The sequence below is a fragment of the Petaurus breviceps genome, unplaced genomic scaffold (assembly GCF_028583685.1).
Source record: "Petaurus breviceps papuanus isolate PSGF00001 unplaced genomic scaffold, PetGlider_PUasm1.0 90650, whole genome shotgun sequence".
In the NCBI taxonomy this organism is placed as follows: Eukaryota; Metazoa; Chordata; class Mammalia; order Diprotodontia; family Petauridae; genus Petaurus; species Petaurus breviceps.
The window spans coordinates 4330844-4356254 of record NW_027187299.1 but is presented as its reverse complement, the minus strand read 5'-3'; the positions used below and the strand labels follow the sequence as shown (position 1 = coordinate 4356254).

Below are 25411 nucleotides of genomic sequence, written 5' to 3'. Positions count from 1 at the left end.
GCAGGGCAACAATGGAAATAGATGCCAAGAGGATTTGAGGTGAAAACAAGTGATTTTTGTCCCTTGTTATTCCAAAGTGCCATTCACTCCCATGGGTAAGGGCTATTTCTTCTGTCCATGAGCACCTCATTTAAAAGCAAATAGAATGCCTCTTCTAAAGGAGCTTGCCATTCACAAAATTGGGATGGGGGGCTGGGGTTCAGCTTGCCACCTGGCGAGCCCCCAGCCCAGATGGGGTACGGTAGTGATTTCTACAAGGTGTTTAATCAGCTCCTAGTGGAACACATGACTGCCATGTTTAATTATTCCAACTTAATGGAGCATTTAGTTAGACATTGCTTGGTATGCCATGGCTGTGGTCATGGCTAAGCACGGCAAGGATACAGAACATCTACACCCAATTTATTTTTATAAATAATGATAGAAGAGACCTTTGCCAAGGACTTAAATCTCCATCTGTAGATGCTTATTTATACAATTGCTCTTTCAGAGCCAGTAGTAATTTGGGAGCGGCAGATATTTATGAAAACGCCAGGATTGGATTTGACCCCTGCTCTTCCACATGCCCCTTCCCTCTTCAATGATTTCACTAGATAGAAAACTGTGATGCCCAATACTAGTGCCAAAAAGCTTGATGGGTATTGATGGATGGGTCCATGGTTGTCTAACCTTTGAATCTGTTTCATTAGCAACTGACACTCAGCCTTGCTGCCACATGGCATTTGCATGCCAAGGGGGCTCATTAGCTCCATTTGCATTTGTTTCATTAAAAAAAAAAAAAAGAAAAAACAAAAACCCCACCAAAATGGTTCTTTGCAGATTTCAGGCAGTGTGTGCTATAGTGAATGAAAACCAGGTATCGGTTTATACTCAGAGAGCACAGATGTTAACAGCTGTATCACTGCTTTGATTACTCAGATCTCAAGAGTAGTAAAGTTTCTGACTTTAAAATAAATTCGGAAAGAAAGGTGGTGTGGATCTGAAGTCCTTTTTATATGACTGCCAGGGTTGGGGTTGTGCTGTGCTTGGAACCCAAATGCAGGAATGTGACCTTCTGGAGAAGCTGTGCCTAATCAATTTAGAACTCAATAGGAAGCAACTGTCTTTGGTTTTCAAGTGTGTATCCAAGTCCTGTGATAATATGGCAAGAAGCTTGTCCTATGGAGTTGCTTGGATGGCAGTGGTCAGGAACTATGCCATGGACTTTGGTAAATCATTTACCATTCCCCTGCCTGAGGACTATAGATGGGTGTTTATACCTTCCCTTAACTCTACACAGACCCTGAAGATAGCTGTTAGGCCCAGTAGCTATCCCTAATTAATTAGGCCCAGTAAGTGCTTTTGGTCCCCTGCAGTATGAGTTTTCTGTCAGCTCTGACCATACCAGAGATAATAATAATAGCTAGGATTTATACAGCTCTTTTATATTTGTAAAGTGATTTTCCAATCTCATTTTACCCTCAGAAATATTCTGAAAGGTGTTTGATATTATTATCTCCATTTTACAAATGAGGAAACTGTGGCATAGACAGGTTAAGTGACTTGCCCAGGGTCACACAGCTAGGAACTGTCTCAGGTCGTATTCGAACTCAGATTTTCCTGACTCCAGGTCTGGTGCCCTACCCACTGTACCACCTTTTTCATGTTGAAACTGCCAAGTGTTTTTTTAAACTTGCTCTAGGCCTTTCCTGATTCCTCCCAAATTCCCCTCTGCTGAAATTACCTTCTATTTGCTTTCTCTATGTCTTTATTTATCCGACAAAATGCAATCTTCCCTAGCACGACCTAAGCTTCTTGAGGACAGTGGCTGTCTTCATTTCTGCACTGGTATTCCCAGTGCTAGGCAGATGGGAAGCACAGAGATGCTTTTTCATTCATGTGTTCATTTATTCATTCATTCATTCATTCACACAAAAGCTTTTTATTTTCTCAGGATTGAGGAGACAGAATTAGGCAATAAGTTAGCCCAGGCCCTCTTAGAACATTAGATCCTCCAGTAACACTGCCTCAGTGGGTATGTCTGAGATGAAGATACTAGTGATCTTATGGTTCCTGCAATAATTCCTTTAAGCCATTTCACCCTGTTTGCCTCAGTTTCTTCATCTGTCAAATGAGCTGGAGAAGGAAATGGCAACCCACCCTTGTATCTTTGCCAAGAAAACTCTGAATGGGCTCATGAAGAGTAGAACACAACAACACCATCTCCCCCCATCTGTCCCCCACCATCACCACCTTCCCCACCTCCTCACTACCATCTCCACCACCACTCCACCCCCACCATCACCTCCGCCACCACCACCCCCAACACAACAAATAAGATGTCTGAGGAACAGACAATTGTGGCCCAAACAGAAAAATCAAAAAGTCAGAGTCCACACCCACTTGGGTACATTAGTTTGTTGATTTTTTAAAACATTTATTAAAAAAGCAAAAGGTATGTTCCTCTCAAATAAAACAATTAAAAATGGTAAAGCAGTAACAAACAAATTGTATACTAGCAGCATCCAATTGTTAGAATTTTCTCTCAACTCCTCAAGTCGCCTTAGCAAGTTCAGTGATTTTCGAGCTTGCTGCTTAACTGCCCTCATCATCATAGTGCAGATAAAATCAAACTTTATAAAATTAACATTTTAAGGTTAAATAAGCTTAAATAAGGATGTTAAATACAAGACACTTGATCAAAGCTTCTGTACAAAGATACACAGATTTTGGCATTGGACAAGGGAATCTCGCTGGCTCACACCATACGTGAGTTCTTCCTAAGTAAGTGGTATTGTACTTGTCTTTGTCCCCCCAGTGAAGTAACTATACAAAAGTGGGCTAAGAGCTGAAGCAGACTACCCAGTGAGCCATTTACAAGGCATGTGTCGCTTAAAAAAAAAATCAAAACACTGTTAATATTCAGGCACCGTTTGTTCCTGCAAATAAATAAATCTCTAATGTAACTGCATCCAACCTAGCGTTAAACACATCAGTGCTAACTTCTGATTTTTCAACACAGCTTTTGTGACTATTCACTATACCTCCATTCTTATTGCTATGACAATGTGATTGTGGAAATTGAACTACTGTACAAGCCAAAAAAATAGAGCACCTTTTAACTTTAAAGTATATGTCTGGTTATTTGTTTTTAAATCTTTATCTTACAATACTGAAGCCCAGGTTACTGTAGATTGCTTTAACTTCTCCACCAGGTCATCTGAAATCCAGTAAATCAAACCTGAACTGTCATCCCTCTTGAGGTAAGCCCAAGCACCGTGTTAGTAAATTTAAATGAGAGGTCTAAACTGACATCGGGAATTACATTCATCTCCAAGCCAGGAATTACATTCATCTCCACACTCACATCTGCTGCTTTCTGTTGTCCTAAGATGGCTACCATGAACGGGGTCCATCCCTGCCCTCCCCCCCCCCCCCCCCCCCCCCCCCCCAAACCTTGCCTGGATGAATGGTGCTGGACAGAGCGGAAATAGCGGAAACATCTAAAAACTGATTGTAAGCACAGTTAAAAATCAGATTTTTGCTACTTCAAATGGATAGAAGCGCCAACAGTGGTTCCTGGTTAGATATCTGGAAGTTAAGATTTCTTGTCTATGGTATTGAAAAACCATTCCGTGAATTTTCTCAGCTGAGCTGTTGCTGTTTGGGACTCTTCCTGAAGCCTCATGTTGTCCTGTCTCAAGTGCTGAACTTCAGCCTGGAGAACGGCCTTGTCCTGTTTTTCCTGTTGGTGGCATAAAAGCAATCAAAGTCAGCTGAAACAGCCAATAAGCTCCAACATCTTGCTCTGGAGACTTGAGTTTGTGATGGATGACGGACCAAGGATTCATCTCTGAAACTTCTGCCAAGAGGTGGCCTCATTGTTCCTGATGGCTGTACCAGCAATCAAGAAGAAGGAAGGGGGGAAGCTATTCTATTTCCTATAGTCTATAGGGATGGGGCTGAGGATATTTATGTATTTCAATTGCTTTAAAAACATTTGGTTTTTGTTCAATTCCTTGAGGAGTAAAATGAGATTCTAATTGGAAGATTAGAAAACATACAATCTTAAAACTGTCCAAGACACTTTATACTGTGAACTATCTATTTAAACCTACAAAACTGGTATTGATATGGCTAGGATGATAAAATAGTTGGACATTTCATTCCTACTTTGTTAACTGGCTACATCTTGTTTTCATAATGACCTTAATAAAAGCATACACATATGCATACACAAACGGCTAAAATATTCAGGATTTCCAAAGTTTCACTTCTAACCCTTTAAAAGTTGGTGTGTTACCCAACACAAAGTGCCAACTGGCAACATTCCTTTTTTTATACAGGAGACAGATTAAGTCTTGACCTCGGGTGAGGGACCTGGGGAAGTGAGGAGGGGGTGGGACATGGAGACACCAGCTGGTCCTAACCATTACCAAAAGAGATGAATTCTAACTCTAATGTTAACATTTCCTTTATTTATATACAGTGGGAGCTAACCGCACACAGGGTGAAGCTTGAGGTGGAAGCATTGAGGGTCTTAAAGATGCCAGCTGAGCATTCCCAGGCCCCTTGGCAGGCACCAGTCTATCTTCTGCCAGCTGACAAAAAGCAATCTCAATAAATACTTGTTGAATTGAGAAGAAAAGTGCTGGATGGGTTACAAAGACTGACTTCACTTATTCTCTTATGGAGAGGCCTTGGCTATACTCAGGGTTTATCCCTAGTTGGAGTCAAAGCCTCTAAGATTTAACCTTTATCTGCCTAAAGATAAATACTGGATGCCCTCTCCTTACCAGTCCCAGAAATCTGCCCATCCCCAAGAAAGAAATCTTAGTGTTATGGTACAACCCACATACTGATCACTGCTAAGGATGAAAGGGGTTGCAGGAAAACCTAAAATCTTAATTAATCCAATCCATGAAATACCTATTGAGTAGACAGCATGCATACTATGCTACATATGGGTTACAATCAACACCCTTGGGGATAGCATGTGAGCTGACAAGAGATGGCTTTACCTTCCGGAGGTCAGTCTGAAGTTGTCGAAGAATCAGTTCTAGCTGATTAACTTTTCCAGTTAAAGTTGATGGAGAACGTTCCCTATCACAATAGAGCAAGGAAGGATGAAGTGAAATGTTAATATTCAATCACTATTTTTTCTTTTCTTTAAAGCTTAATTGAAAATGATTTATATGATTATAGCGCAGGTCAAAAAGAAAGAAAAAAAAAAGTGATTCCTAGCCAACCAGGCTGCTCAAGGGGAAATATACAGTTATATATATATATATATTTTTTTTTCCCCTAAAACTCTGCTCTGAGTTTCTATCTACTAAAGAAGTATTCATATTTTGTCTAGATAGCATGTATTTGGGAAGGAAGCCGAGAGTGCAGTCAACTCCTGGCAGACTTAGAGGGGTCATTGAAGCCAGCCCTCTCTTTTTTACAGAGTAAAAACTCAGGCACAGAGAGATGATTGATGTGACTTGCCCAGAGTCCCAAAGCTATTCAGTGTCTGAGATGGAATCTGAATGCAGACCTTTCTATCTCCAAGTCCAGTCCCCTCTCCATTACACCACTATGGTCTCTCTTCCAAGGATTTAAAGCAACACACTGCTAGACAATTGGTTTAAGGGGAAAAAAAGCTGCCCTGGGAACCAGACAATGGACTCAGCTTTTCTGACTCATCTCCTTTTTCCCAGGAATACTCTGGAGGACTGAGTGAGTAAAAAATGCATATTCAACTTGCCAGTGGCTCAAGTTCCCAGGAGACAGTATTAGGAGAGAGTGATGATAGCTGTCTTCAAGTATTTGAAAGATTGTCAAGTGGAAAAGGAGCCAGGATGCTTCTTCTCAGCCCCCGAGGGCAGAACCAGGATCAGTGGCTAGAAGATGCAAATTCGAACTGCCCAGGAGTGAAATGGATTTGCCTCAGGAAGTAGTGGGTCGCTCTCTCTGGGATCTGTTTGCTTGTTCATTTATTTAATCTGCCCAGGGATGATGTCAAAGGATTCCTGCCTGGGTCAGGGCCTGAGAAGATGACTTTCAGGTGACTGTGAGGTAAGGAGGTGATGGGTTTTTCCATATGCCACAAACATGGCTGGGGAGGAGGCTGGCTCTCCCACCACAGTGAAGATTATACATTATGGAGTCATTGGTCAGGATCACAGGCTAAGGGTTATTGGGGGGGGGGGGAGTGGCGGGGATTTCAGGCCTGGCTGGATTCGCCTGCTCAGCAGTGGGGGCAGATGGAGAGCTGGCAAGTGAATGACTGAGACCAGCAAGGCATTTCTGCCTAGTGCTAGGGAGGTGACTTAGGTGGCAGATTTTGACTGTCAATGATGTGGCTTCTCTTTGTCATTGGAAGTTCCCCCCTTCTAAGAAAGGCCACCACAGGCATCTCCTTAAATTCTCTGTACAAGTTTATGTGTCTCTGTCAAATTTATGTGGCAGGCAGTGGGCCTGCTATCAGGTATGGCAGGAAGTAAGTACTTATATGGAACCACTGTGCTAGGCCTTTCTACATCTATTAACTCATGGGATCCTCATGATAATCCTGGGAGGTAGATGCTACTATTATTACTAGTCTCATTTTAATTGATAAAGCTGAGGAAAACAGGTTAGGTGACTCGCCCAGGGTCAAACCCAAGTAAAAGTCACAATGTCAGGTGCTGGCTTAACCTAATTTGGTCTCTTATTTGGGTTCTTAAAGCCAGAGAAATGGTATCTGTGTGAAAACTATCTTCTTGCCTGGACTGAGGTGCTTCATATCTGTCCCAAACACTGGTTCCATCAACAGGAACTTAATGTCAATTCACAAAGAAAAATAATGGCTGGCAAACGGATTCCAGACACCTTCTGGATTGTGGACTCTAGCTGTTTAAATGGGAGCCTAGCGGTAGATTCTGAAATCTTTACAGGGGAATTTTTGAGCTAGTTGTTGCTGACATATTTTTTCCCTCTGAAATCTACTTGAAGTCTGTTTCTGGAGGATCTCATGTTCCAATGGGATGGGAACAGGGGTGTATTCCCAAACATTTAATAATTGGTTGGGGGGAGAGGGCACACTTTCAAGTTTAATCTGCAATTATTAACATTTTACCCATCACTTTCTTAAGTTTAGACAACCAACAAAATAATGCAATCAATAATAATAATAAAATAAATATAAATATAATAATAAAATCAAGCTCTGTTTTATAAGCTCTGTTGATTTCTGAGAGGCAGAATCTCACTATGAGAATTTTAGAATTGGCTCTCGTGAACTGGTTCAAGCCAGCTCTAGCACATCCCTGGAGGGCAGAACACCCAGGATTGGTGTCTACCCCCCTGCTTTACTTGGGGACTTTATTACCAGCACTATCCTCTTCCCTTCTGAGGATCTTGTGGATTATCCTGTAAATGAAAATTAGTTCTCCCTTACGGAAAGACTTGAGCACTCTTATTTTGAATGAAAACTTTCCTTACTCCAGGAGATATGTTAAAAAAAGAAAATAAATTTACATTCAATGTTCTTTTTAGGCTACTGCTTTGTGAAGGGGATGTTCAAGATTTTCTTTAAGAATGGGAGGAGAAAACTAGCTGGGCTTACTTTAATAATAATAAAAAAATATGCTACCATGACTTCTAAATCAAAACAAAAATGGACCAATGGCATAATAACGGCTTGTCTCGGTCCCCTTACCTCTCCTCTTCCACCCAGTTCCTAGTCCCTACAAAAGGTTACTTACCCATCTGTATCCAAGAAATCTTTCCCATTGGCTGGGTCTACACACAAAGATAACTCTTGGGTTCTCTCCAAGCCCTGCATATGCTGCATATCTGTCAGGGTGCAGAAGGATGCTACTCTCTGATCTAGAGAGGGAGAGCACACACACAAGGTTTTTAATTAGCTACAATTAGATTAGGCAACATTTCCTACGGAAAATGAATCCACAGACTAATGTTCAAACAGTTGGCCTTAAAAAAAAATAAAGCCCACAAACTAGTTCTGGTTAAACCCTGTTTTGGGTTTAACCAGGCAAGCCATCACACATCCTGAAAACATTATGGTTGGTTGTCTTGGCAGCCAGGGCAGCATATACATTTCAGAGCTATGAAGACAGGACTATTGTAGCCAAAATGCTTTCTTAAGTGCCCAAAGTGTTCAATTTTGCATGGAATGAGTCTGTTTGCTAATTTGTTCATGCTAATTTAAAAACTAGGAGATTGGTCTTCTTAAAATGCCTGATCCTATCTATCCCCTCCCCTTCCCTGGAAAAAAACACTAACAAACAAACAAAAACCAAAAACCAAACCAACTGGAAAGACTATTTGAGCCACAAGCAACAGGGCCCACCTTCCCTTTTGCTTCCCCAACCCTCAGAGCTCAGATAACCATGCAGACGTGCAGACATAAGCAATATAAAGGAAAGTTTACGAAACATCATGGGCCAACGATCAACCCCAAACCATCACCTAGATAGGCCGTGTGGTGACAGACCAGACCAAGCTCTTCATCTGAGTCAAGACCTGTAATAAGATTTAGAATTTTCCTATGAACAAGATCTCTCTAGACTCGAGAATCTCTGGAGCCCATATGAGGCTCAAATAACTGTCATATCAAATGCAAATCATGCTCATTAAAAAAAAAATCCAAGAGGCCCTCAGTGCTTGTAAAGCCAATTTTTATGTAATGTTACCCATGGTGGTTATAGTACACATTTCGTACCTGGCTGCTTGGCTCTAGATACATGGCATACCACATACACACACAAAAGAAAGTGTGAACACAGACCACACTTTAAGGTTTATTTAAATGACTCACTTGGACATCTTACTCTATCAGCACAGAAATTAGGATGACTGAGAGACAAGCTGTGTGATCCAAGTACTGAAATTTTAAAGGAATATCAAAGTGAATGAGATTTCCAGTATTTAATAACTATAACTGCTTTTATAGTCTAATTTGATAGCAAAGCCCAACTGGCATTGACAAGCTGTAAGATACCAACTCACAGGAGCTAAGGTACATGGGAGAATATCATAAATGTGACAACAGAGATTGGCATAACTCCTTTGATAAGGACATCCATGGAAAGAGACTAGCCTGGGGATAATGAAATGGCATAAATGAAATGGGATAAAGGAATATTTATTAGCTTGGAGATACTGGAATGGCATGCAGAAAAGGGTTTCACTTGTATGAAGAAGCAGGAGGGAAAAAGGCAGACAAGTGGTTACTTAAGCTATTTTCCTTTTCTCACTGATAATAGGGAATAGATGGCCTGTTGGACAGAGAAAGACTACACCTGAAAAACCAGTCACCATGCAAGTGTGTGTGTGTGTTGTGTGTGTGCGCATGCGCGCATATATACACACATTTTTATGCAGGATTCAAGGAATAGAAAGCAGGTATATTTATGCTGCTGCAAACTTTCTTAGGTGATTTGATTAATGGCCAAGGAAAGATATTTGGTTGCATGTCAGTGGTTCCCTGCTCTTAATTTATTCCCACTCTACTTTCCTCCCTGGCTGCTGAATGAGCACTCCTAATGAGATCTCTGACTTGTTGGGTTTATGGAGGGTCACCAACTTTTAGTTAATTAAAATGGATGGCAATGTCAAGGGGTGCTTGCAGTCTGTGTGGTAAACCATGGACTCCAAAGCTGCTAAAACGGTGTTGTGAACCCAGCAGGCAGTAATATGTGTCTGCTGACCAACAGAAAGCTGTGCAAAGGGTGGGTAGAACCATTAACAAAACAACAGATTTTCAAATAAAGAGTGATTTCCTTCTTCCTAAAAGTGACTTTCTAAAACCAGAACCCCACATCTACCTTGGATATCTATGTGCTTCAATCATTTCAAGTCAATTTCTATATTATGAGAGCTTCATACAAGCCACAATTTAAGAGTAGCTACTTTTATACATCAATTTCTTTGGAAAAAAGAAAACTCTGTTTTGTGGTTGCTAACTTGATACTGGGAGCCACTGGGCTTTTAAAGATAAGAGAATGATATTTGCAGGTGAATAATAAATGTACAATATTTGTAATAACCATGGTAAAATCTTATACTTTTATAATACAATGATAATACAGCTGAGATTATTCTATCATCACCAAGTGTATTTTACATTTCAGAATGAATATAAATGAGAAAAGGAAATGGTATCTAGCAGAATGTGTGAATAAAGATGATTCTTAGGCCAATGCACCTCACTGCAATACATGCATTTAAAAAAAAAAGCATTTGACTGAATCACGTTTTCTGCATCTCAATAATGAACAGAAACCCTTTTATTTGGGGTGTTTAAGAGACGTCCAAAAAGGGAAAGCCTTGTGATTGAAATGAAGACATCCAAAAAAACAAGAGACAGAGTCAAAAAGGGAACACTAATAGGGGACAGCCCAATGAAATCCTCACACTTGGGCAAGGATGGACCCCGCCAGACTGGGGCAGTCCCTGAACCCCCCCGTAATAGTCTGACACTTCCAACCTTGGCATCCTTCATAATGGGGTCAGGATTAACACCTCCAAAGTGGGGCAGGGAAGATATAAGAAAGGTATACAGCCATGGATGTTGCTGGAAACCTCATTTGTAAGACAGTGTTCATGATGGTCTAGGACTCAGCTATGGGAAAACTTAGGTAGTTCAAGGGTTAGGACATTTGGCTAAGATTAAGGGTCATGACTACTCAGTTCAGCCAGGAGGTGATGGCCAGAATGGCTTAAATGTTTTACTGGGGGTAGGAGTAGGGAGGCAGAGGGGGAGATTCAGCTCAGGCAGGAGGATGGCTTCCCATCCCTGAGGTTATAGGCAAGGAGAAAATGATGGAGTAGGAACGTGGAAGTCTCTTGCATAGAATGTTTCAAGCACAAAAGTTTCTACATGTGAAGGATTCTGGAGAAGAAAGTAAAGGTTAGTAACAGGTTGGAGGAGAAAGCATGAGTGGTGAACAGACGGCCTGCTGGATAAAGAAAGACTACACCTGAAAAACCATGTTTCTCCCTTCCCACAAAGAGAATGAAAATGAAGCCCAGATGGAGCCATTCTATCATCACAGAGTATATTCTATGTCTTAGTGTGAATATAAAGGAAGAAAAGGTGGTAGCACACTGTAAAGAGAGAGTGAAATAAGATGATCTTTAGGCCTTTAAAAATGTGTTTGTGTGTATAAAATTTAAAAATTTTGACTGACTCATATTTTCCTCATGTTAATAATTACTTTACCCATCAGTATGTGTATCTGGGGCTGGAGGGATGACAGCAGGAACAAAGAGTTAAAGGTGGAGCTTGAAGAAACCCTCTAGGTCATCTAGATCAAACTCCTCGTTTTACAAATAAAGCAGCTGCATTTCAGAGAGCGCAAATAATTCACCCGAGGCAGACCCAGGATTCGAATCCAGCTCTCTAGCTCCAATCCTACAACAGGCATCACACTGCTCCCCCACAATTCCAAGTATGTGACCAAAAAGAAACAAAAAAAGGCTTCACCTCCTTTATACTATATATATGCAACGTAGTCAATAGAGATATTTCCTGGTGACAAACTAAAATTCAAAGTGATAATTCCTTGAGGAAAAACTGGGTCTTCATGGACAAGAAACAGAGATCTGGAAAGATTACATTCTGTTTTTCCTTTGGGGGAATTATGAAATTTTGGAAGAGAATTTGTCTTTGGATGCGTCAGATATGGTAAGTTAAAATGACAAAAAGATATCTTAACTTGGTGGAGGGCGTGTCTCTCACTGATATAGGGAATATCTGGGTAAAGAAACTCTCTCTACCAATGCAGATCAGTACCTTTTCTGCAACTGAGAGAAGCACAACTAAGATGGGCCAGAGATAGAAACCTGGACCCAGCTCTCTAGCTGCCAGCATGCTTTCTGTCCACGAAGCTGCCTTTGATAAAGGGAATATTTAACATAAAGAGTACCTTCTAAATTAATTTTTAAAACAAGGCTACTTAAGCCTTATATTTTAGCAGCCACAGGCTACCTCATGGGTTCTATCTGTATAATGACTATTGTTTAGCAACATTTGACACTCATTCCGGACTGTCTAATATATGGTGTAAGTCAAAAAACAAGTGTGAGCCATGATCTTAAGTCACAAGGTCACTATCATTAGAGATCCAACCATTCAATCACAGTACCAATAATGATCTGATTTTCAGCCTGCTCCACATCTTGCATGCACTGGCTATCAGAGTCATCCAAGTCATTGACAGAAATTAGTTCAAGTGCTACAACAAATCCTTTAAAAGCATTTTTCTTCTTGAAAACCTTTTAAGACATATCATGATAGTTCATTTATTACCACAAAGCACTCTGCCCATAGGAGGTACTTTTAATAAATGCCTGTTGAACTGAACTGAAAATGGACTATTTTTAATAAAAAAGGATTTTTTAAAACAGAAAATTATCTATCCTTTATTAACCTAGATTAGGTTCAAGTAAGAGCAAAGAACAGGCTATACCAAAAGTAATGAAAAACAGTTTCTATTCCCTTCTATTCCCATAAACACAGCATTTTCTGAATGTATGCACCAAGATTTACCAATCAAAGAAAAGGTGGCTCTTTCTAGCCATCTTTAGGAAATTTAACATATTAGTAATGAGTACAATTGTTTGATCTTAATAAACAGGACATAGCTAACTTCAACAACTATTTAGCAAAGATTAAAAGTAGAGTTTCTGAATCAAAAATCTTGTTTCCATCATTAATCACTATACGACACTTCATGTATAAAAAATTATTCTAATGTAGGCATATTGGTTTTGTTTTATTTAATATATAAGGTATATGTGTAAATGTGTATGTGAATACATGTTTTCAAGATAACATGCAAGAAAACTCAACCTTTTGGAGTATAGCCCCATAAATAAACAAAAAAAGCCCATTTAAATAGCATGACAAAACCTATACACTTTACTTTTCCATCATGAATCAAAATTTAGGCATAACATACTCTGTTTTTAAGTCAAGGAAATATACATATATATATATATATATATATAAACACACATATAAATACATATCAGAAAGATTTACACCAAAAATGGTAAGAGATTTTTAAAATTTTGCACTTAAAGAGGAACCTTCATCTATCTGGAAAATTTATTTTTACAGAAAAAAAAATTCTCCCATAATGCCCAGAAACAGGGCACAATGCCATTTCCTGACATGCCCAAAGCATACCACCACTGCCTTCCTTCCTACCTTCCATTTTTGTGTCTTCTTGTCTTCCCACCTTCTAAGTTCTCTGAACTCTGAGATTATCTCACTTGCTCCTATTTGTATGGCTAACACTTAGAGTGCCTGGGCCACAGTAAGTTCTTAAAAAAAAAATGATTATCCAAATATCCATAGTAACAAGGCCTCATCTGAATTTTTCCTAAGAATATTGTCCTAAGCTGGCATATTATAATAGTCAAGATTAACGACAATTTCATATATAGTTTTATCAGGTATCATTTTTTGTCTGTAAGTAGCAACATTTGATTTTTCCTTTAAATAATCATATAAGATTTTTTTTAAATCAGGGGGCACTTGGCAGTACAATGGATAGAGTGTTAGACCTAGAGTCAGGAAGAATCATCTTCATGAGTTCAAATCTGGCTGCACTTTTTAGCTGTTTGACCCTGGATGAGTCACTTGTCACAAAGTCACAAGTAACTTGATCTCAGGTTCTTTATCTGTAAAATGAGCTGGTGAAAGAAATGGCGAATCACTATCTTGCCAAGAAAATCCCAAATGGGGTCACAAAGAGTCATACACAAATGAAAGGACTGAACAACAAGATTTTTTAAATCAATTCCCATTAAGATGATCTGGAACCTGAAAGCATAAAAAGTAGATTGACCAATTCTTTCCTCCTAGCAAAAATAATCACATACGTTCTTCCCATTTGGAAAACAATCCTTCTAGGGCTTTTAGCAACCTGATAAGTACTCTGTTCTTTTATTTAATTTAAGGTCAACCCATAAACCATACTTCAGATCTAGCTTAAACTCTTTGGTCTCCATTTTGGAGAGATGGAAGGATCTAGGTTCTAAAGATCTAATCTAATGCCCTCCTTTTATATATGAGGAAATTTAGGCCTAGGGAAATTGATTCACAATAAAAATCTCAAAAAGAAGGTATAGTAGTATTAATAACACCACCATCATCACTAACACTAAATAACTCCAATGCCAATTCATGACAGCTGTGACCCTGTGTTCTTGGAGGCTATGGCAGAAGAGCTCAAGTTTGGGCAGGTCCTGCCCAAGCTAGAAAGACTTCAAGTATATGCATGGTGATGGACTTCATGTCGTCTGTTATTCAATGACCAACCTGAGTAGGCTGAGAGAGTCTCCATCAACAGGCTTGCAATGTAGGGTTTCTTACCTTTTCAGCTATGGCAATCTCAAAATCATCTACTAAGTTTAAGATATAGCTCATTCACAAAAGATATTATTATAACTAGTTATCAAATTAGTTCCCAAGGGTTTCTGCATTAAAAAAAAAATCTCAAAGAAAAAAAAGTAATGGTACCACTTCATATGGTATGTTGGAGGTTGGGGGAACATGATTTCTGGGCAGGGGCCTCTGCCAGCAGCCCTCAAATCACAATCAGTAGGTATCTGATCACAAGACCTATCCATGGGACTTAAGGACCAAGAACTGGGATCTCAGGCTCATAGATTTAGAGGTGGAAGGGAACTTAATAGGTCAGCTAGTCTAGCTTTTTCATTTGGTAGATGACAAAACTGAAGTGATTTGTCCAACACTCAGGAATGAAGCGCTGAGTCAGGATTTGAACCTGGGTCCTCCTACTCGGAAGCCCACACTTTCCCCACTGTACTACAGTCTTCTCTAGGTACATTATCAAGAAAGCATCACATAAGATGATAATAAGACCCAAGCTTTATACAAGATCCAAGAGTTTATTCAATAAAGTACTCCCCAGTGGATGATCTATGGATAACCAGTGATACTATTATCATTCAAACCTCTGCTGAAGAGACAAGACCATTCAATGCTCCCAAGCACATGCTCCCACAGATGTACACACACACACACACACAACACACACACACTGAAAATACCCTAGCTACAGTGCTTTGCACAGAGTAGGTGCATAATAAACATTCACTGAATTAAATTTGTTGAATTTGCTTTCTAGATCAGCTTTGAATTGAGGCTGGCAAAGCAATTTTACCTTTCGCTGGTCTCCAACTTCTAGAACAGAGCAAGGGAAGGGTTACTGAAAGTAAGAGGATACACTCAAGCAAAGAGGCTTCAAGCCCTAGGTTTCTTTGTTTGTTTGGTTTAAAAAACAAAAGAGACCTTGCTTTTGATAATGGCGGAGTTACAGCCTCATTACAAGGCAGGCAGCTGCTTCCTGAAGTTCCCAAGTAGGACAAGGACTTTGTAAGGCAGTGAACCAGGGAATTCAGGGCAGGCTTACTCCTTCCATCCAGGGAGGAGTTACAGGCCACATCTACTCTGCAGGGGTTTCCCTTGCCCTACCTGTGCTACATCACAGCCTTGTCTGTCTTGAGTTAAAAGAGAGAAACTTTCAAATCATCAATACCAGATGGTGAGGGTCAGAAGGGCTGCCATTCAAAATTCTGTGGAAAGCCCTTGGGGTTAAGCACCTTTAGTCTTCCCTGAGATGGTTAAGAGACTCGATGTTTTCCCATAAATTTTGCATACTATACCAATATTCCAAATTCACCCTGGGGGCCTCAGAAGCAATTTTAAACATGGCAGGCAAGTTGAACTGCAGTTAAAACATCATTATTTACAATCACAGAATCTGCAGCCTGGAAGAGACCTTAGGAATTATCTAGTGTAATCCTCTAATTGTACAAATAAGGAAACCGAAGCCCAGAAATATGAACTGATTTGCCTGCACAGTTACTGCTATGGCCAGGATAGGGACTCAAGTGTCCTAATTCTAGGAGCACTGGGTCCCTTCTACCAGCTGGGCCGCTCCTCTGATACACCTCTAACTTCTGGGCCCTGACAGCCTTTAGAGTAGGGGCTCTGCTCTTCAGATTCTGAGAGCCCTGATGTCTTCCTTAGGGTAGCAGAGGTATGGAGAAGAGGAATGGGCTGCACATGAGATGAGAAGTTGAGCTGAATGGGGGGCAGGGAGTCTTGGAGGCTAGCTGTGTTGCCCTTCCTGGAGGAAATTTCAGAAAACACAGTAATTTCCACTGCTTTAGGAATCTATCAATCAACCCTTCAAGAAGATCTGCCTGAAATTGGTCAACAAACGTTTATGAATGGCATGTTCTATGTGGAGATCTATGGGAGGTCAGAGGAGATACAACAAAAATCTCCGCTTTAAGGAGCCTTTCAGAGGAAAGAATGTACAAGTCCTCTCCAATGATTCTGCTCTTCCTTGCCCCTTCTCCCTATAAAAAAGGCTATCAACAATTGTGTAAAAGAATCCTCAAGAACCTTTCACCAACTGACATGAGATCTGAAGCCAAAGGAAGCATCTTATGTCACAATCACATCTTAAGGATGGCAGATGAATGCCAGAATTTCCCTGTCAATGCTCATCCTTCCTGACAAAGAAAAGGAGCTCCCTGCCTTGCAAAAACAATAATCACAGGATGTATTTTACAAGAGACCTTAGGGACCATATGAGTCCAAAGCACTCAACTTTTCAGATGAGGAAAGTTAAGAACAGACTTGTCCAAATTGTAGGTCCAAGGTCACCTACAATTGGAACCCTGGTCTTGAGTCTCACATCCTAATACCCCTTCACTCTAATCTGCACAGGCTCCACTACACACAAGCTTTCCCCTGTGGGGACTAAAATATCCTAGAGCTTGTCTAGACAACACGAGCTTGATTCTAGGAAATGTACAGAAACACTTCATGGCATTAAAAAAAAAAGCAGTGATCTTTGGGCCAGTTTAGTCTTTACCTTCAAATGCCCGTGCAGCATCCACAAGGTTGGACCAATCTAACCCTGTGGCAGTGTCTGGGAGGGGCATCAGACCTGGATCAGTGAATTTGGACTTATCCGATAAGGACCCATCGGAGAGCCAGAACTCATCTAAACAAAAAACAAAACCACAGTGTCAGTGATATCACAGAGAACTGTCCACAGCGTCATCCCCTTGGGAAATTCACCTACAACAAACAGCTTCTTTTCTTCCCCCTTAAGAGACATCTCCCTACCCGCATTAAAAAAAAATACAAAAATTTAAGCTGCTGATTACCCTAAGACACACACAGCTAAAAGCAGACTCAAAAAGGTTGAGGAAAAGCAGAAAACTGACCATTAACTAATTCAAGGGAAGACACAGAAGAAATTATGTCAGAAAAGGAGTTAGCATTTAGACCATGCACAGCATCAACATTTAGGAATGATGATTTTCCTTGGAACAATTTCCCTCTGAATGCAACCAAGCCCGACTACAGACTACAAGATTCTGGTATCATTTTCTTTCTTTTTCTACCTAATGCTTTTAACATATAAAAAGTGTTGAAGGAAATGTCTTCCAACACTGATGACTTGAAAAGTATAGTAGAGCCCATTGATCTAAGGTTGGAGACTGGAGCAAAGTTTTTATGCATTGAACCATGTTAATTTCATTTAATCATGTAAATGTTCACTTGTTCATTCATTCATCCATATTACCTATAGATGATAAAAGGACAATTTTATTTGCTGGATTATATACAAAAGAGAGAGACAGAAAGTTTTTTTACTATATACAAAACCTGTGGTTTACTATGCTTTCCTCCATTTGTTCTAAATCAAGTGGCTTGATAATAACCAGTTATACCAGAAACACCTCCTACATATAATACTTAATAACTCATCATTCTTCCTTTGTAGCAGTTGTAATTTCTTTAAAAATGATTCCACTGCTTTGTTTTTTTTTTTTTATTACTCACAATGCTGAGTTTTATTTTTTATTTTTTTAAAGCATTCTTTGGGTATTTTCCAGCAAACTTTGGAAGGCCTTCAACTGGACTTTCTTTGCCTCATAATTTCCATGCCCACCCAAAAGAGTTACATGCAGATACTTGTGAATACATTTGACTAATTAGACCACTCAAAATAATGACCACCTGGCTGACTGAGCTTGCAATTAAGGAAACTCAGGGCATAATTAACAAACTACACCTGTAATTTCTGTACCCACAATTTTTGGGTAGATGAGAAATTCTGGCATCTGAACCAAACTAGAGTATTTGGAAAATTGCCCTTATAAGAGCTTTATTAAAAGAGCAGTGAATCTTTGGAAATGAGCTTTGATGTCATTTGTGTAAGGAGAGGCTGTTTGGGGCTAAAATTAACTTTTATCCTCATTCAAAAGTCATAGGCTTAGGCTTTCCTAACCTCTACCACATTTATATCTAAAAGAACTGTCAAAGGTAGCTGTTAAACTATTCACATTATGCTACCTTGCTAATCATCTTATTAACTTACTTATTTCTGCCCTTGCTCCAATGGCCCCCATTTTCAGAGGAATAACAAAGATAATATTTTTCTAGTTTTTTTTTTCTGCTTTGATTAAACAACCAATGCTCCAAGCAGAAGTTTCTAAAATGGGACATTCTTTATCCGTGGCCAGGTCAAAGAGGAGCCCAATTAAATCAGCAGCTGATTCATACTTGCTAGGAATTGGGGGTGGGGAGAAAGCATGGAAGAAGAGAAATGTTCACAGGTTTTGCTACTTTGCTCTCAACCCTTCTCCTTCCCTTACAATGCAGGTATAGGAATGTACCTTGTGATAGGAAGGATCAGGGGAGTTGGGGCTGCCTGGTCTTTTCAGTTTTGAACCAAACAAGCTCTTCTCTAACACACATCACAAGTATATGTTTAGCTTTATACGCACATACGTCACATGTGCATGCACACACACACATAACTAATAATAGAGAAACTAACACAAAAAAAGATTTTAAGTAATTTATTTTGCCACTGACTTCTGTGTCACTATGGAACATTTACTATAATTTAGTAGAAAAGGTGTTCATATGATTGTTCATACCCGTGTTTCCCCGATAATAAGACACTGTCTTATTAATTTTTTTGGAAAGAAAAACACCAGAGGGCTTATTTTCAGGGGAGGGCTTATGTTGTCCTGCCTCAGCTCTCCTCCGCGGCACTGCTCTCAATGGCGCCAGCAAGCAAATCACTGGGGAAGAACAGGATGACGTGCTCGTCTCACCCGGGGGGGGGGGGAGGGATGGTGCATACAGAGGTACCGTAATGTAGCATGTAGCACAGGGGAACACCTTCACTACAGTAGCAATCTCAATAGGGCTTATTTTTGGGGGAGGGCTTATTTTAGAGGAATCTTACACAGTAAGGGGAGGGCTTATTTTCGGGATAGGTCTTATTATCGGGGAAACACGGTATATTCATGTTTATGTAATTGTCTCTTTTCCTCCATTAGATTGTAAGCTCATTTAGGTTAAGTGAATGTTCCCACAAAAAGTTCATTTTATTTGAAAATGTTCACTAAGAAATTCCAAGGTTCTCTTAAACTTAAATTTTATTACTGCAGGGGAAGGTTCTTTAGGTTAAAACCAAATTTGGTCACTTATGATGAAGAGATCACAGTAACTGTCAGAAAGGACTGTAAAAAAAACTCCAAAACTCTGCATCATAAGTTAACAATACCTAATACTTATGTTACCTAGTTACCTAATACCTAACAAGGCTATCAGTGGTGCTCTGGCTTTGTCATTAGTGACATCATCAGTAATTTTCAAAAATTGCACTATTGGCTAGCATTTATAAAGGCCTCTTAAGATCTTTCTAAGAGAGTTTTACAGACACTTTTGATCCTCACCATATTTCTGCAAGGCAGAGACAAACTCAGTTGTATGCAGCCTTTCCTGAATACCCAATAGTAGGCTACCCTTCCAACTGCTCTCAGTCTCCAAGGGGTCTTAAGGAATAGTGAGAAATCTTTTCAAGTTTATGGGGCCCTTGATTCTCACTCCATAAATTTGTCTGCTTCCTCCTAGTTGCTGACTGGGACATCTACTGAAGTACTGATCACTGGGTAACCACGGTCCATCTTTTTCTTCAGTCTCATCTCTCTGGGCCATTGTTAGAATTACAGCCAAGGGTTTCCCACCACTTCTGGCACAAAGAGGTTTAGCAATTGGCCCCAGGTCACACAGTCAGTATGTATCACAGGTAGAACCCAAGTGTTCTCAGCTCTGATGCCAGCTCTCCATATGCTAGGTCACACTGACTCTCTGGAGGTAAGGCAGGTAAGAAATCCTCATTTAACTGAAGGAAAACTGAGAACCACAAAGCTTAATAAAGTGCTTTGCTTCTAGTTATAAAACTTGTCATCGACAAATCCAGCAACAGAAGCAGGTCCCCTGATTTTTGGTTCAAGGGGAGGGGAGTGGATAAGCATTGATTAAGTACTTACTATGTTCTGAAACTAAGTATTACATGTTGTGAAAATATTAACTCATTTGATAATTGTTCAACAAGGCCAGTGGTAAATCTCCATTGGTTGCAGACAGATGGTCAGTCTTCTGACCATGGTGAATACAATTTAGTGATGTAAGGTAAACACAAATCCCAGACTTTTCCAGGGCAGTTCAGATCTCAAAAAAAAAAGTATACTTTTAAATGAGTGCTTACAAAAGGATTATCCCAAGTTCTGATTTTTGGCTTGGAAAAAATACTGCTTACTGAGAAGCAGGGATATTTGACTGGACAGTCTAGAGTTCATAAGAACTAAGGATGAGATTTGAAGTTCCCACAGAAAACCAACAAAGGTATGGTGACTGACCTAAGGCACTGGCATTTTGGAGACATGAATGCCAAAGGAGCTCCAGAAGTATAGCCAGTCATCTGTTTAGGCCAACCATGACCTGATACCTAGTGAGTGGAGAAAAATGCTGACTCCAGTGATTCACAATTCTGAACTTTCTGGCAGCTTTCAAATTGAGGAGTTACTCCCTCACATCCCCCAAAGAGATTGGTGAGCCTCCAGAAAATGGAAGTTAACTATTAAAACAACTGGTCCAGAGGAATGTAATCCCCTACTTTGGAAGGGTTGTTTCCTCTTCTCTCCCTTGCCTATTGTTTCTATTCATGTTTCGGATCCAGCTTGGAGTTCTGCTCAACAATTCACTTGTTTGTTTATTTTTTTAAGGAAACTTTAATGTTTGTACATGTCTGCCAGATCTCCTTCCCCACTCTCCTGCCCTGCTTCTTGGCATAAGGACATCAAGTCTGTGGCTTCCTGTCTATTTACAAAAGTCCCCACACTCATATAATCCATCTCTATTAATTCTGATTTTATTTTTATTATATTATTCTGATAACAAATATGAGTATCTTTCTACAGCATTTCCTGGTAGTCAAAAACCTCAAGTTTCACAATAATTCTCCCGAAACCACAGGATACTTATCAAAGAGAAAATGAAGAACAGACAGAGGAGAGTGAGAAACTCCAGATTAAAAAAGAGAAATGTCCCAGCCAGCCCAGTGCACTGTCCTCTGGCATAAGCATTAGGGACATTTTTAGAAAAGCATGGTTGTTGTCCTTCCTGACACCAACCCTAAAGGGGGAAGGATCTATTCCAAAACAACCTCAGTTTTGTTTTGCTTTTTTTTTTTTAACAGCCAGCATCTATCATCAGTGAACTTAACCATAACTTTATTTAATCTATTTATGTTTTCAGCCAGTAGCATCTCTTATATGTAACGAATTCCTTAGGTTTACTAGACTCCAAATAAAGTGTATTTTTAAAAAAATTCCTCTTTCAGAAGTGCCTTCAGGGGTGCTAGTACTGCAGGATTTATTGAACAATTCTTCCTGATAACTATGCTCTCTATATGCCTTTGAACCCATCTCTCCATCCTGGTCTTTTAAAAAAGAAGAATCGCAGTATTTTTTTTCTTACTCCATACAAAAAATAAAATAAAACCCATTCGATTACTTAAGCTTAAGAGTAACATTACCATTTCCCCAGTGCTCACTTTTTATATCGCCTGAATCTGACTTAATTTCTGAAACACAGCAAGTCTCAATTCTCATTTTCATGATTTCTTGTGAGTGGTCCATCATGGAATTCCCTTATTATAATCTATCCAGGATACAGATCTTATGAGGAACAGACAAATACTGACCTAAATGCAATAACAACAGCTAATGCAGAACATTTCTGTGGATGTTTTGTGTCAAGTCTTTACATTACAAAAAGTCATTCATAAACTGATCTGGCACATTTCAGTGATTTCAAAAAAAGATGGATGAATTAAAAGTATCAACTTAAAATGCCTTTAAATACAGGATTTAATACGTAAGGGTTCAAGAGATGGTGTTATGAGAATGAGAATTTAAGATCTTCCCTGCCCCTAGGCCTTTTGATAGGCTTAAGTGCACCTGGAGCCTGTGGTGGGAGGCTTGGTTTTCAGGAATGCCTACACCTTGGTTCTCTGTGATTGGGCAGTGAGTCAAGATGGTTGTGACATTCTCTGACCCAGGAGAAGGCTATATAAACCCTGATGTGAGGTTTTGTTTTGGGGCTCACTTTGAGAATAGTTGTGTGATTTGACCAGATGAGATTCTGGGCACCCATTGAGCCCCCCGGCTTTGAAAACCCAGATGCTGGTGCTTCCTTCTCTGGTAACTGACTAGGTATGGATGTAATGGTCAGACAGTTGGAGGCCTGTCTGCTGAAACTTTTCTCTGTCTGTTTGTAACTTCTGCTTGTAACCTCTGTATTCTCTGAAGTTCAGGGTGCTGACCTTTTCCCCCTGAACTAAGTAAATGACATATGTTTGATTAAAGCAAGACTGTTAACCCATTTTGAGTTGCTTTCCTTTAGAAAAGCAGATCTAAGAACCTGTGTTAGCAGCCACCCTGGGGGTGCTGGGGTGCTTTCTGCTATAGATGGGAACACTAAAGAAAACTGAAATTTGGAACTGTCTAAGGTGTTATTATTTCTGTAAGCAAAGGCTCTGCCTGTGAGGAGAATGAGTAGAAATAGGCACAGGATGGTCCTTCCAGCAGTTACTGCTGGCTTTTTATCCCTGGGCCACCATATACAAGTAGCTTAGTTTCTAACAGTTGGACTGCCTGCCTCTGAGAAGACTTATTAGCTGATGCTCTTGATTCTCCTTTTACTGTGAAAGTAAGTGATTCTTGGGCATGTTCCAGTCCAGGAATCTTACTATTCCACACAAGATCACAGATTTAAAGATAGAAAGGACCCTAGTGGCCATCTAGGCTAGTTCCTTTATCTTACAGACAGGGAAATTAAAGCTCTTAAGAGTTAAGTGATTTGTTCTGGGTCACATGGAGAATAGATGGCAAAACTATAATTTAAACCTAGGTCCTCTGACTCCAAATTATCTCTTCTTGTTTGTAATTAGTTATTTGCATGCTGTCTCCCCCATTAGATTGTGAAGTCCTTGAGGGGAGGGGCTGTTTTTGACTTTTTCTGCATCCTTAGCACTTCGCACAACTCCTGGAACGTAGTAGGTATGGAATAAATGCCTGTGGCTCTGACTTCAGATCCCTGACTCTTTCCATGATAATCTCTAGGATGCTTGTAGGTTTGGTGATCTGAATTTCAACTAGCCAATGCCAGAAAGTCTGATGGAACCAACCTTCAGAAGGGTGACATGAAGGTAAAGCCTGTAAGGCAAGTGTGTTACCTAAGTTTGAAATGCCAGCTCCCCTTCCAGACCCTGTTTGGAAACATATGCTAGGAATGCATCTTTGCAGACTTCTTCCATTTCAGAGTGAACACTTGTTCTCAAAGAGTTCTGACTTCTCGGGAGTCTGTTCCACAGAACTCTTCCGAGAATCTGCATGACCCATAACTGAGGAAAGCTCAGAGCCACTTAAACCCGCCTCGGTGGAGAGGAGACAGACTCTAGGAACTAGAGAGACTGCTGTGGCCACGAGACAGAGCTATAAATCTTTAGTTCAATAAGTCAGGAACACATCAAGGGAATCTGGGGATGGGATTTGCCATATCTTTTACAACACTCCTGATTTTTTTATCCTGGATGCATCTTGGCATCCTGTGCTGCCAGTTTTTGGAGGAAAGAGGCTGCCACAGGGGGCTGCCCACCAAAGACAGACAAAAAGGTCTAGTTGGGTAAATTTTCATGAATTCTTTGTTTTTGTTGCCTTGCTAAGAAAAAGGAATGAAGAAGGCAGTTTATGATTTGGGAAGGTGGCTATGGTCAGAAGTACTTTAGTGAAAAGACTATTTCTCTGCCTCTGTGGTTTGGAAACGATAAGGCAGCATGAGATTATAGATGTAATAGCATATGGGTAATGATTTTAACACACATACACACACACACGCTTTAAAGTTGGCAAAGAACTCTTGAGATACACACTACACAGGGATGATGAGGATGAGGAGTGGAAGGCTCACAGTAACTTGACCATATCCAAGACAACTAGAAAATGTCAGAGCCAGGATCTGAACCCAGGTCTTTGTAATTCTGACTCCAACTCTTTTCTCTACACCTGTAGCCTGCTGGCTGATCTCCTTGCCTTAAGTCTCTCTCCACTATAGTTCTTCTACTTCTCAGCTGCCAAATGATTTTCCTAAAGTACAAGTGTGATCATACCTGTCACTGCCATGATCAAATATAAAATCATTTGTTCAGGGTTCAAAGACCTTCACACCTTGACCCCTTCCTACCTTTCTAGTTTTCCTACACTTTACTCCTATATATCGTTATGTACAATCGAGTGATACTGGCTCCTGACTATCCCTTATAATGGACACTCCATTTTCTACCTCTGGGCATTTTCTCTGGCTGTCCCCCATTATGCAATTTTCACCCTCATTGCTTCCTTCAAGTCCCAAATAAAATCTCATCTTCCAGAAGAAACCTTTCTTTATCCCCTGTAATGCTAGTGACTTCTCTGTTCATCATCTCCAATGTATCCTGTATGTATCTCATTTGTACGTAGCTATTCACAGGTCGTCTCCTCCCACCGACTGAATTCCTTGAGGGGAGACGCTTGTCTTTTGCCTTCCTTTGTATCCCAGCACTTTTAGCATGGTGCCTGGCAAATAAATAGAAGGCACTTAATACGTTCCCACTGACTGATTGACCATATTGCCTCTCCATCATGAAAGTTGTTATTAAAAATATTTGAAATATCACCCCCAAAGCTTCAGGCAGTTTATGAAACAAAGTAGCAGATTCTGGATCCAAGTTGTACATATATTGTATTCTCTATGCCAGAAATTGGCCACAGGTGATGCATTCATTCTCTTTGGTCATGTTAACTCTTAAATTTAAAACCAAAATTAAATAAAAAAATTTAATTATGAAAAAAAAAACCCATAGGAGAAAACATTTTAGAGCATTAAGAACATTGGCTTTGGAGTCAGTGCAGCTGGGATCAAAATCCTCCTTTGACACGAACAATGTGACCTTGGCCAACACTTTTATCCTCCTCAGGCCTC

General features: G+C 40.0%; 1 protein-coding gene across 2 annotated transcripts in view; it reads right to left on the bottom strand.

The window, feature by feature from the left end:
* Nucleotides 1-2389: 2389 nt before the first annotated feature.
* SIPA1L2 (signal induced proliferation associated 1 like 2) overlaps nucleotides 2390-25411 on the bottom strand; it is a 255321-nt gene continuing 232299 nt past the window's right edge. The window contains exons 20-24 of one of the 2 annotated variants that reach the window (XM_069064869.1): nucleotides 16893-17024; nucleotides 8437-8490; nucleotides 7710-7833; nucleotides 5001-5082; nucleotides 2390-3724 (exon numbers count right to left, since the gene is read on the bottom strand). In XM_069064869.1, the coding sequence (XP_068920970.1) occupies nucleotides 3578-3724; nucleotides 5001-5082; nucleotides 7710-7833; nucleotides 8437-8490; nucleotides 16893-17024 (539 nt within the window). In that variant the 3' untranslated portion in view covers nucleotides 2390-3577. The remainder of the gene's footprint in view (nucleotides 3725-5000; nucleotides 5083-7709; nucleotides 7834-8436; nucleotides 8491-16892; nucleotides 17025-25411) is intronic. The other variant, XM_069064868.1, reaches the window with a different exon arrangement.